General features: G+C 48.8%; 1 protein-coding gene across 2 annotated transcripts in view; it reads left to right on the forward strand.

The window, feature by feature from the left end:
* Positions 1 to 12578, forward strand: part of CABIN1 (calcineurin binding protein 1) — a 151760-nt gene that overhangs the window by 9110 nt on the left and 130072 nt on the right. For both annotated transcript variants that reach the window (XM_087857550.1, XM_045802485.2), the window contains exons 2-6: positions 4731 to 4807; positions 5344 to 5436; positions 6562 to 6675; positions 9327 to 9461; positions 10355 to 10535. In XM_087857550.1, coding sequence (XP_087713676.1) covers positions 4805 to 4807; positions 5344 to 5436; positions 6562 to 6675; positions 9327 to 9461; positions 10355 to 10535 — 526 coding nt within the window. In that variant the 5' untranslated portion in view covers positions 4731 to 4804. The remainder of the gene's footprint in view (positions 1 to 4730; positions 4808 to 5343; positions 5437 to 6561; positions 6676 to 9326; positions 9462 to 10354; positions 10536 to 12578) is intronic.

The following is a 12578-nucleotide window of genomic DNA, read 5'->3' on the forward strand; positions in this document are numbered from 1 at the left end:
TGTTCTTGCTGTATTAAGTGAGTGCAAGATTTTCAGATTTGAAAAGCTGTTTTATTTCTATGTCTTAGGTAAAAATTCTTATATGTATTGATATTTAAAAATCCAGGGTCAGTTTCAAGATAGTTATTGCTATGTACTATTTTGGCAAAAGTACAGGGGATAATACAGTCCATGTTAGAGTCTCTATAGTCCTCTCAGTGTGTGTTAGAGTACAGTATTCTGGCTCATTCTTTATTTTGCTGCTGGGAATTGAGGGAGCTGAGGAAGAGTGGTAATTATAGGATAGAATTGAGGACCTGTGGCAGAGGGGATCCTGGTCTCATGGGACTAACGTACATGATGAGTCGTTGGGAGGATCATTTTTTAGGTTCCTCTTCAAATGTTATGTGGACACTTACAAGTATGCCTCAGTTCTAGTATGTATCTGTGTCCAGCCCTCCCAACTGCCAGCCTTATGAGATAAGCATTATCATACCCATTTTGCAGATTAGGCTGAGGCTTAAGGGGCCTGGCTGACCTGCCCAAAGTCGCAATGCTAAAGAGGGACAAAAATATGACTTTAAGCCCAGTACTCTTCCCAGAGGCTGTTTTGAGTTTAGCTGAGATAACACAAAAGTGCCTTGGAAGTGTCTGGGATGGACTATGGTGGGAGAGGAGTGGAATACTGTATTTTTAGATTTCATTAAAGCTAGCACAGGAGCCCTTTTCAGTGGGGACAATTAGCTTGAGTTTTAACATGGAACAGTTTCTAAAGAATTAGGAAGCCTGAAAGTTTTTCTCTTCAGCACCGTGGGCTCTGTGAGCGTCTTCTGGCCCTGATCATAGTGCCCAGGGAGCTTTTGTTTCAAGGAGTCTAGGGGCTTTCTTTACGGAGGCAGGTGAAGCAGAGGGGTAGACAGGGACTTGGGCAGCAAGTGGGGCCAGAAACCTCTCTCTTGACTTGGAGCTCACTGTTTTTCCCCTCCGACTTAGCTGGTCATCTTTCATTCAGTCTGTCCTGAGGAGGTATTTCCTGTCAACTCTGAAATGGGACCTGTACCCATTCTGCTCCTGGGTGACACAGAAGCCCCAGGGGAAGGCACTGGCCCATCTAGCACAATCCCAGTGGTTGTTGGGTGCGTTCCTGCAAGGTGCTGCTGAGGCAGGAACAGGTAAGCTCTCCTTCTTCAGGAGTAGGTTGCCCGGGCATGATGGCTGTATGGGTGTTCTCCCACCTATCGATGTGTGTCCTGCTGCTGCCACACAGAGACCTGATCTCTCAGTCATCCCTGGGTCCTCCTCTTATTTTCCTCTCCGTGAGGATTCGGGTGGCATCTGGGAAGACTTGCTGTGACCTGGGGCTAGCACCTGCCCTGTGGAGAGCTGGTTGGGAGGCCCATGCTTAGGTATCAGTGCCACCCTACGATTTCTCTCCTGCACTCTTTACCCCTAGGTATAATTGTGTGCCCCTGCTTTCAGGTCTTTTGGGTATATGCCCAGAAGTGGAAATGCTGGGTTATAAGATAACCTGATGTTGAAGTTTTTGAGGAACCACGATACTGTTTTCCACAGCAGTGCATGAGGGTTCCAGTTTCTCTACATCCTTGCCAGTGCTTGTTATTGTCTCTGTATGTTCTTTTTTCTTTTTCTAAAGATTTATTTATTTATCTGAGAGAAAGTGGGGGGGAGGGCAGAGGGAGAGAGAAACTCAAGCAGACTCTGTGCTGAGTGAGGAGCCTGACGCAGGGCTCGAGCTCACGACCCTGAGATCAGACCTGAGCTGAAACGAAGAGTTGGATGCTTAACCGACTATGCCACCCAGGAGTCCCCTATGTATGTCTGTTTTGTTTTTTCTTTTTTTGCAGACAAAGCTTTTAAAAAATTTTTTAAATTTAAATTCAATTAATTTTTTAAAAAGATTTTTTATTTTTTAATTTTTTTTTTAAAGATTTTATTTATTTATTCGACAGAGATAGAGACAGTCAGCGAGAGAGGGAACACAAGCAGGGGGAGTGGGAGAGGAAGAAGCAGGCTCATAGCGGAGGAGCCTGATGTGGGGCTCGATCCCAGAACACTGGGATCATGCCCTGAGCCGAAGGCAGATGCTTAACCGCTGTGCCACCCAGGCGCCCCTATTTTTTAATTTAAGAGAGAGAGCGAGCACGAGTGGTGGGGAGGGGCAGAAGGAGAAGCAGACTCCCTACTGAGCAGGGAGCCCGATGCGGGGTTTGATCCCAGGACCCTGAGATCATGACCTGAGCTGAAGGTAGCTGCTTAACTGACTGAGCCACCCAGGCATCCCATAAATTCAGTTAATTAACATATTGTGTATTATTTGTTTCAGAGATACAGTTCAGTGATTCATCAGTCTTATATAACACCCAGTGCTCATTACAGCACGTGCCCTCCTTAATGTCTATCACCCAGTTACCCCATCCCCCACCCCTCTCCTCTCCAGCAACCCTCAGTTTGTTTCCTATGATAAAGACACTCTTATGGTTTGTCTCCCTCTCTGATTTCGTCTTGTTTTATTTTTCCCTCCTTTCCCCTATGATCCTCTGTTTTGTTTCCTATATTCCACATATGAGTGAGATCATATGATAATTGTCTTTCTCTGATTGACTTATTTCGCTTAGTATTATACCCTCTAGTTCTATCCACGTCATTGTAAATGGCAAGATTTCAGTTTTTTGATGGCTGAGTAATATTCCAGTGTGTGTGTGTGTGTGTGTGTGTGTGTGTATCACATCTTCTTTATTGGTTCCTCTGTCAATGTGTATTTTTAAAATGATAGTCTAGATCCAGAGTTTTAATCGTATAGTTTCTACTTTTCCCTCTCTCTTTTTTTTTCTTATTGTATGGTGGTCACAGTGTCCATCATGGTATAGCTTATGGTGAAGCAGAAGTTTCCAGACTGGGCAGCAACATTCTTTTTTCTTAGATGTAGAACCCAGGAGATAAAATAGCTATTAGCCTAAGGGAGGTTTGAGTCTTCCTTGTCTGTGAAAAGACTGTCCTTCCTTTCTTCTAAGAATGCTTGGAGAACTCAGAGCCCATGGTGGAAGCCTTGCTAGAAATCGTTGCTGCAGTGACGTTGGCAACAGTAGCTGTCAATTCATGTTATCTGGGTGGAGCATGCATTCAGTCTGTATGCCCAGGCTTACTCCCACTGCCTGCTGGGCCCTTCCAGAGCCTTCTGCCAGCCTCTCAGATGGAACTTTCTCTGACTCCTCTTCCTGAGATATCTGGCTTGTTTGGGGGGTGCCACCTCCCTGTCCCGACCCCTCAGGCCAGAATCTTTGATGTTATCCAGAACGCCTCTGCTCCCTCCAGCCTCCCAGGTCCCGAGTCCTATGAGTCTTCCCCCTGGAGTGTGTCCCTTCTGTCTACTGCCCCATCCAGGTTCCTGGCTTAGTTTAATAACGGCATGTAATTCACATACCATATAGTTCACTTATGTGGGGTGTGTAAGGCAGTGGTTTTCAGTGTATTCACAGAGTTGTGGAAGTATCACCACAACCAACTTTAGAACATTTTCATCACCCTAGAAACCTACCTGTTAGTAGTACCTATTAGTTGTCACTCCCCAATTGTCCCTCTCCCACAGCCCACTATCTACTTTCTATAGATTTGCCTATTCTGGACATTGCATATAAATGGAATCAGACAATACGTGGCCTTTTGTGACTGGCTTCTTTCATTTAGCATCAAGGTTCATCCATGTTGTAGCATTTGTCCATACTTTAGTCTATTTTATGACTGAAGAATAATCCATTGTGTCAACATACCACATTTTATTTATCCATTCATTAGTTGACAGACGTTAGGTTGTTTCCACCTTGAAGCTGTTATGAATAATGGTGCTATGAACATTCTTGAACCAGGTTTGGTGTGGACATATGTTTTCATTTCTCTTGAGTAGATACCTAGGAGTGGAATTTCTGGGTCATACGGTAACTCCGTGTTTAACATTTTGAGCAACTACCAGACTTGTTTCCACAGCGGCTGCACACTTTGCCTTCGTGTCAGTAACATATGAAGTTCTAATTTCTCCATATCCTCACCAATCCCGTCTTTCTTTGCAGACTTCATACTGGTCTGCCTACCTCTAATATTTTTTCCCTTATATTTCTAAAATTTTGTTTTCCCGAACACTTCCGTGGCTCCCCTGTTGCCTGCAGGATGACATTCCCAGTTCCCTGGCCCGGCACCCTTCCATCCCCCATTCCCATCTCTGCTCTAAGGCCTGGCCACGGGCTGTGTTGGCACCTGTGTGTGTCCACGTTCCCCATCACACCACACACCCCCTTCCTCTTTGTTTCACCATTCCCTACTGGAGCGCTCTCTCTATTTCCCAGGGCTTACCATGAAGGCTGCCTCCCTCACTGTCCTGGATCCCTTCAAGTGAATTGTTTTCCATTCATAGATGTTGCCTTGGTTTCTCTTCATTTTATTCAGTTATTGAAAAAAATAGCTTTATAGGTCTCTTTCCTCTGCTGAGCAGTAAGCCCTGGGGGCAGGAATTGGTCTGACTCTTCAGTGCCTGGTGTCTTGCCTGGCTAGGGCAGAAGCTCTGGCCACAGGACCTGGGTGACAGATCACACATCCGTCCTGAGGCAGTTGCTCACCGGTCTATGTGCTTAGAGCTGGGTAGGCCCTTGGTTTGGGGACTGCTTTGTGGTGGGCCCCTGGAACTGTGATGTTCTGGCTTTTCCTGGGCCCTCTCTCAGTCTCTCCTGTTTCCTGTCTAGGAGATTGTGGCCCAGCACAGCCCCTGCCAGTGATGGGAAGCGGTGCTCAGTGGCAGCACTGAAGCTCTCTGAGTATGGTAAGGACTGGTGCTTGCCTGTTTGCTGGTCAGTGTTCTTTTGTTGCTTCACTCCTGGGGGGAGGGGCCTTTTCCTGGGTGACACTGAGTATGGGGCAGCCTTCTTCCTGGGAGAGCTGTTGGTGCAGTTGAGGGTAAGGATGTTTGGCCTTCTGTTGGAGTGGCTCGCCGGGCCTCAGCACAGTTGCGAGAAAGGTACACAGTTAACATGTTTTGTTAGTGTCTGTTATTCTGATGTCTAGGTCTTCTGTTGTGTCTGGCATTGCTGGGTGTGGGTGTTCCTTTTGCAGTGGATAGTACCCGGGACACACTCCTCAAGCACTCCTCAAGTAGCTTGTTATGGTCCCTCTGGACACGTTCTGGTTTTCGTTTTTGTCCTCAATGATCATTTTTTGTTCATTACATTCTGAGGAGGCCATAGCTGTTCGAGTTACAAGATTATGTGCTGGAGCAGAGTTGTATTCATTGTGGGTTGTTAAAGAGACAAGCGACATCTCAAAAGCAACTTTTTTCTTCCCTCAAATCCCTGTTTTTAGATTCGAATTGCAGCCTTAAATGCCAGCTCTACGATTGAGGATGATCACGAAGGAAGCTTTAAAAGTCACAAAACGCAGACCAAGGAGGCCCAGGTATGTAATCCGTGGTCTTCCTCTGCGGGTAGACCCTGCTTTTCATTTCTGTAGATGGTACCTCATTTTAAATGCATTCACAGGACTTAATGGGATTTTAGCTCTCCATCTCAGGCTACACCTGCTTCGCTCGGGCGTGGTCACACTGAAGAGAAATTCTGTATCCTGTGACCAGTGTTTGGGCCGGTTCAGCCGCTGGGCCCACTTGTCCAGCGGGGACTAACTTTCTGTGCAGCCCATTCTCTGTGCACACTTCCGGAGTTGGCACACCCAGGGGATGGCAGCACGTTAAAGATAGGTGATGCTTTGAGATTTCCTGGTGCATTTGCCCTCACGTGCCAGTGTGAGGAGGCCCTTGAGGGGAGCTGTCTTGAGGGAGTCTCACTGAAGGTTGGTGAGGGGCCAGGTTCAACTTTAGCTCTCTAGATTCTTGGTCTTTCCTCTCTTCCATGAGGCCTCACATCACTTCTACTTCAGCCTGGCTCATTCCTTCCCTCCATCCATCTCTGCACTTGAGTCCTGTCATAGTATAGCAGTGGTTTGCTTCTTGTTTCCATCTTTGTTTTCCCTGGAATAAACATGTGTCTCCCCTTTCACAGGAGAAATGCAGGCAGTCTGGAGCCCTCTCAAAAGTCTACTAGTCAGCTGTCCTTGGTCCTCAAGGGATGTCATTGGGGCTCAGCCTGCCAATGCCCCCTCCATCCTAGAGGAGGTTGTCACCTTCCCTGAGCAATAATCAGGCTAGGGCAGAGTGGCAGGTAGAAAGCAATAGAAACCATCCATATTCTCTAGGAATCTCTGGATTATTCTGGCTGGTATGGCTACTCACCCAGCTTCACCCAGAAAAGGCCAGCTGAGTTTATAACCTTGCCATTGCTCTGCTCCTGTGTTCCTGGGCCAATGTGTTTTTTGCTGTTGCTTAGACTCACTTGAGCCTATGTTGCTCATGTCTTCTCGGGGGACTCTTGAGGGGTTCTTCTCCCAGTGATGAGCTCCTGGGAGATTGGAGTGTTAGGACTATTTCCAGTACAGCTGTCGGTTAACATGGCCTTGACTATAGCCCCCCTTCATACACTTTTGGCTTAAAAAAGACAAACCTTTGTAATCTCTTGTCTTGGTTCACAGGAAGCAGAGGCTTTTGCCTTGTATCACAAGGCCCTGGATCTCCAGAAACATGACCGGTTTGAGGAGTCAGCCAAGGCCTACCATGAGCTCCTGGAGGCGCGCCTGCTGCGAGAGGTGAGGCACCACAGGCCAGGCAGTGGGCTTGCCCTCTGCCCTCTCCTTCTTAGCTGGGCGACCTTGGACATGTTACTTCCTCTCTGCCCCTCAACTTTCCCACCTGTAGAGTGTCAGCCTTGTTGGATTGCTGTGAGGGTTGAGGGAATCTAGTGAAGCATGTAGAGTGGTTCTTCGTGCATAATAGAGTTCTGTGTCAGCTATTTTGTTACATTCTCTTTACAACTACTCTGCCGAGAATGTGGGGACCACTGTCCCCATTTTACAGTTGTGGAAATGGAGGCTTAGTGAGGTGTTGATAGCTCAGAGCCACCCAAATAGTGAAGCATTAGAACCAGGATTGGAACCCACGGTTTTCTGATCCTTAGTGATCCTGTTGGCAACGCATTTTGGCAAATGCCATTTAGGTGATAGCCCATGAGCTCAGGAAGCCTTGTAGGTGCTCCATGGGCTTTTGAAAAACACAGTCAGAGAAAAGGGCTGGGAGAGCAACACAGAGCCATGTTGAGGGCATAGGGTATGGCAGAGAGGGGCAGGCAGGGCAGGACCCGGTGATCCAGCGTGGGGGCCGTGCTGGTGGCAAGTGAGTTAAACCTGAGTTGGGTGGGTCATGGAGATGTTGCCTAGAGTTTGAGAATGAGTCTCAACTTGAAATTGATTTAGGAAGAATTATGTTTCATTAGAGGAAAGGCTTTTGTTGTCAAGTACCCAAACACCAAACACAGAGACATGCAATAAGGAAGCAGACAGACTCCATGCAGTCCTTCAGTTGAGTTGTCTCCTGCACCTCGAGGAAGGCAGACACTTATATCTGAGTCCCCACCCCTGGATGGTTTTTACCACAGATGAGACGGAACGCTGAGTTCTCAGTGTTGGTTACAGGAGTCCATCCCTTCCCTCACTCGTGGATGTCAGGATTCTCCAGTGCTGGTTATAGTGTCTTGGAATTAGGGTTGTGGGAATTGTGACGCACCCCTTCCCCGTTAGTAGGAAGTGAGTGAGGGCCCAGAGATGAAAAAGAGCTCACTTTACTGAGCCCCAGCCACCCAGGGGCTGGGTGTGTTTCAGGAGGGCGTCTTCCCTCAGACCGTTGTGGAGCGGGCCTCAGACGTGTGAGCGGGGGTGCTGGTTGGCCTTGTAGTCGTAGGTGTGCCCACCTCTCCATCGCTTTCAGCCTTGAAAGACTGCGGGAGCACTCTCCCCTTGGCTTATAAAAGTAAAACATGTCATTGTAAACAGGTGAAAAGTACAGAAAATGTACAGAAAAGTTTCTTTTCACATTCATCTGCATTGGTATACTTAATATTAAACTAAATTATATAGTTATAGTCTCACAAACACCTGGCATTAACAGGTCCTGGAACGCAGCTGACTCCTAGGAAGTGGATAGCTTCCCTGGGGAGGCTTGTTGGGGTGAGCACTCTGTCTCCTGTGGGTGTCAGCGCGTCTGTCACGGAAGGTGGAGAATGGTGCTGAATCCAGCTGGTTAGGTAGAGGTTAGTTATGAGAGCTTCTGCTCTTGTGTGTGGAGGCACACTGACTAGTCTCCCAGGGAGACTCACACAGCCTCTGTTGAGGGGTTTACACCGGATTTTGAACAGTTCTGTACCTGGGGCGGTGAAGGTACCTGGTGTCCAGCTGTGGTCAGCCTGTTGTTGGGGATCTTTCTGCAGGATAAGCCAGACGGCAGGAGAAGATAATGAATGAGGTTCGATTTGAGCTTTTTAGGCTTCCTTAGGAGTGCTAGGGTAGATTTCCTGGATTAGTCAAGGGGTGCTTCCTGAAGGTTGCATGTCCTCAGGTCTTACCTGTTCTGACCATGAAGAAGAATGTCATGTGAGTGTGACCTGTCTCAGGCCAAGGCTGAGATAAGAAGCTGCACCTGGAAAGAATTTCTTTGTGCCACCGAGTTTTTCCGTTAGAAAATGTTTTACTTTGTCCCGTGGTTAGAGCAGCAGTTTTCCTCATCAGTGGTGTCTTAGAAGTTGTAGGATTTTCTGAGAGTTTTTATAAAAGCTGTAGTGAAATAGCTTTTTGTATAAAACATGTTTATAATCTATGCTCTTTTAGCTCGCACTTTTGATATTTAGGGTAGGATTTACTGCCCTTGTAATACAGAGGTCCTCAGGGCACTAACTTTTTAGTTAAAGTGACTTGTCCACAGTTACGTGATGAGTTACAGAGTTGGGAGCTCAGCCTCCTGATTCCTAATCCGGTGCTCGTCTTGCTGTGGGATGTGTAGGGATGTGTAAGTTGGCTGCCTAGCCACCTCCAGACCCCACCACTGCCCCCAGGTGGCCTCCTCCTGCCCTGTCCTCCCCCTTCAGGCCTGCTGTGGGGCAGCTGCAGGCTCCAGGCTTGACCTCTCAGGCATGGCCGTAGCGATGGGGAGGGTTCCCTCTGTCTCTTTTGGTGCCGAGACTATCTGCAAACTGCCTTGTGGTGATCTAGCTTTCCTTCTGTGTGTGCTCAGAGCTGGAGGGGTCCCCCAAGAACATCTAGTGTAGGGCTTTCATTTTCTGATGGAGGATAGTACCAGACTGGGCCAAGGGCCTGCAGCAGAGGTCATCCGGGAAGCCAGGTGTCCTGCTGACTGCCTGCTGAGGCTTCAGGGCCTAGGTGTCACTCTTGACCTCTGTTTTTGTTCACAGGCAGTTCCGTCTGGTGATGAGAAAGAAGGGTTGAAGCACCCTGGGCTGATGCTGAAATATTCCACATATAAAAACTTGGCCCAGCTGGCAGCCCAGCGAGAGGACCTGGAGACCGCTATGGAATTCTACTTGGAGGTGTGGTTTTGGCAATGCTTATTAGCCCCTTGGGGTTTTTGAAAGCTCTTGGTGGAGAGGGTGAGGTTGTGGTCTTGTTGGCTAAAAAGAAGAATTTGTAGTGGTGCATCACCACGCTGTGGTCCCTGAGACCCACATCAGCTGATAGCAGTGCGTTCAGAGAGAGCAGGGGCCTGTGTGTGTGTTGGTCCTCTGCCACTCAGGGCACGTGTGGCCACGTCGAGTTGCTTACTCTTTCCGAGCCTCCAGGTCTACAGCAGTGTAGTGAGCATGGTAAGAAAGAGGGCGGTTGTGGAAATGGAATGAGTTGATACAGAGACCACAGCCTGACCCCGGCACCCTGTACCTGCTCCTAACAGTATTGCCGTGATCTCTGTGTTAGCGTCACTGGCTCTGTGGGCGCCTCTGAGGTGCCAGACACCATGCAACCTCCTTTCCACACATGCGCTAACCGTATGTCATCTTGCAGGGAAGGTGTCTTTATCTTCATTTTAGTGATGAGGGGACTGAGGCTCGGGATCATGCTGCCATTAGTATAGGAGCAGGGGTGTGAACTGAGGTCTGTCTCCAGAGCCCATAATCTTTCTAGAATCCCACAGTTTAAAATTAAATAAAAATTTTTAAGTCCCACAAAAATACCCCACAAATCCAGTTTTCTTTTAATGGTACTTTCACTTCCTTTATCTGTCAGATAGGTAAGGAGTACAGATGTTCAGGGTGACAAATTATGTCACGAAGATGTTCTGAATTTGATAAATTGGTTCATGTAATGTGTTTGCCATTTTTCTGGGCGGCTTGGGTGGCTGGGTTGGTGCTCTGCCCCTCCTGTCACCATGGGCGCCCGCTCAGTGAGAGAGCCGACTGAGCGTATGCGCCCTCTGTGCTGCTTCCAGGCAGTCATGCTGGACTCCACGGATGTCAACCTCTGGTATAAAATTGGACATGTGGCCCTGAGGCTCATCCGGGTCCCCCTGGCTCGCCATGCTTTTGAGGAAGGGCTTCGGTGCAATCCTGACCACTGGCCCTGCTTGGACAACCTCATCACTGTCCTGTACACCCTCAGCGATTACACAAGTAAGTCGGGCTTTGATGACTTTCTCCCATGCGCTCGTGTTTTGTGGACAGAGGAGGGAGGGCAGCTTGGATAAGTTGGAGGCCAGGTTAACACTGAAGGGCTTTCTGCCTGACTGTCAGGAAGGGAGATGGCTTTGCATTCCTGCTTTATTGCGTGTGTCTTTCTCACTCAATTGAGAATTCTCAAGTGCATTGTAGTGATAGGTAGCATGCTCTCTGAGTGGTTTTCCCTTTGCTTATCTCATTTCATCCCTGCATTGTCCCATCCTGCGCCAGAGCCTGTTTCTATAACTCACTGACAGATGGCCTAGCAGTTGCAGCTTGACTCCTGGTGCTGGGGACCTCACTACCTCTTGAGGCGGTCCATTCCTTTGTAGAGCAGCAGGGCTACTGGAAAGGTCTCTGCCTGATGGAGCCCTAGTCTGCCCTCCAGTTGCTTAAGCTCCTTGGCTCTAGCCTCGCTGTCTGCTCTGTAGAGAACACCTCTGTCCCTCGCGTGGGCTGGTCTTGAGGCAGGCACACTGATTAGGTGTTCCAGGAGCCAGCCTCCTCTGGGTGTCCTCCGAGGCCAGAGAGGAAGGAGGCTCTCCAGGAGTGCTCAGAGCAGGTCTGAGCGCATTGGGAGCCCAGGGCTCTGTCCGTTGACTGTGTATGCTGCAGGCTGGCCCAGTGTGTGAAGGTGCTCTGTACCTGGCTGGGCCCAGTTACTCTTTTTAGGACAGACATGCCAACGAGCACTTGCTATCACTTTCAAGGTTTAGGCCTGGAAGACTGACTGGTTTTCCTTCCCTTTTTTAAAGACAAATAGTGTGGAGTGTTTAGAGAGGTGCTAGGCCCTGCTAACCCTTCCCCACATCTGGTTCTCCACAACTACTTTTTAACTGAAGGAGCGTGTGCGTGCACACGCGCATACATACACACACACACACACACACACACACACAGACAGACACAGAGTAAAGTGCGCAGTATGTATATGTGAAACATGTCAAGACGCAGAACATTTCCAGAGCCCCAGAAGGCAGGCTGCTTTGGCTTCCATTCCAGTAGTTACCATACCGGAGGCAATCTTGATCTCTCTCCCTTTTGTCGCCAGAGAGGAGCTCTGCTTGTTGTCAAGGCTTCTCTAGGTGGCATCAGGTGGTGGTGTGTAATCCTCTCAGCCTGGCTCCCTGGGCGGTGGTCTTCCTGTCTGTGAGTGTACCCAGGCCATCACTCGGGCCTCTTTACTGCTGTGTTGTCTGTTACCAGCATCTACACAATTTGACCGTTCTGTGCTTGTGGGTCGTTTTCAGGTTGGTTCGTGCCTACCACTGCTGTGAATGTCCTTGTGTGCGTCCTCCGTTGGACACGGCTCTTGTTCTCTTGCTTGCCCCAATTTTCACGCCAACCAGCAGAATGAGATAGTGTTGGTGAGGTACCCTTTGGACTCTCACAGCTCCTTCTTCGAGAGGTGTTTAGGCTTCTCTTGGAAGGTTTTCTGGCAGCTGGGGTGCTACCTGAGGTGGACAGTCTTTTTTTTTTTTTAAAGATTTTCTTTATTTATTTAACAGAGATAGAGACAGCCAGCGAGAGAGGGAACACAAGCAGGGGGAGTGGGAGAGGAAGAAGCAGGCTCATAGCAGAGGAGCCTGATGTGGGGCTCGAACCCAGAACGCTGGGATCACGCCCTGAGCTGAAGGCAGACGCTTAACCGCTGTGCCACCCAGGCGCCCCGAGGTGGACAGTCTTGTGCTCTGCCTTTCTTTCCCCAGCCACAGGGTTTATTTCTTTGTACCCCTCTCTCATGGTAGGAGAAGTTGTACTTGGTAAACTTTAGTCCTTGGGGGAAAACAGGCCTGGGGGGCTGAATGGCTACTCTGTCTGGGAGAGCCCTGCCCTGATAGGCCTGACACGCATTTATTGATTCCTGTACGTGTGTGTGTGTTTAACTATAGACTCCATGCCCAGTGTGGAGCCCAACGCGAGACTTGAACTCGCGACACAGATCAAGACTTGAGCTGAAATCAAGAGTCAGATGCTTCCACCCAGGCGCCCCAGACC

The sequence above is a fragment of the Ursus americanus genome, chromosome 30, assembly GCF_024610735.1.
Source record: "Ursus americanus isolate L20-20 chromosome 30, mUrsAme1.1.p, whole genome shotgun sequence".
Classification (NCBI taxonomy): Eukaryota; Metazoa; Chordata; class Mammalia; order Carnivora; family Ursidae; genus Ursus; species Ursus americanus.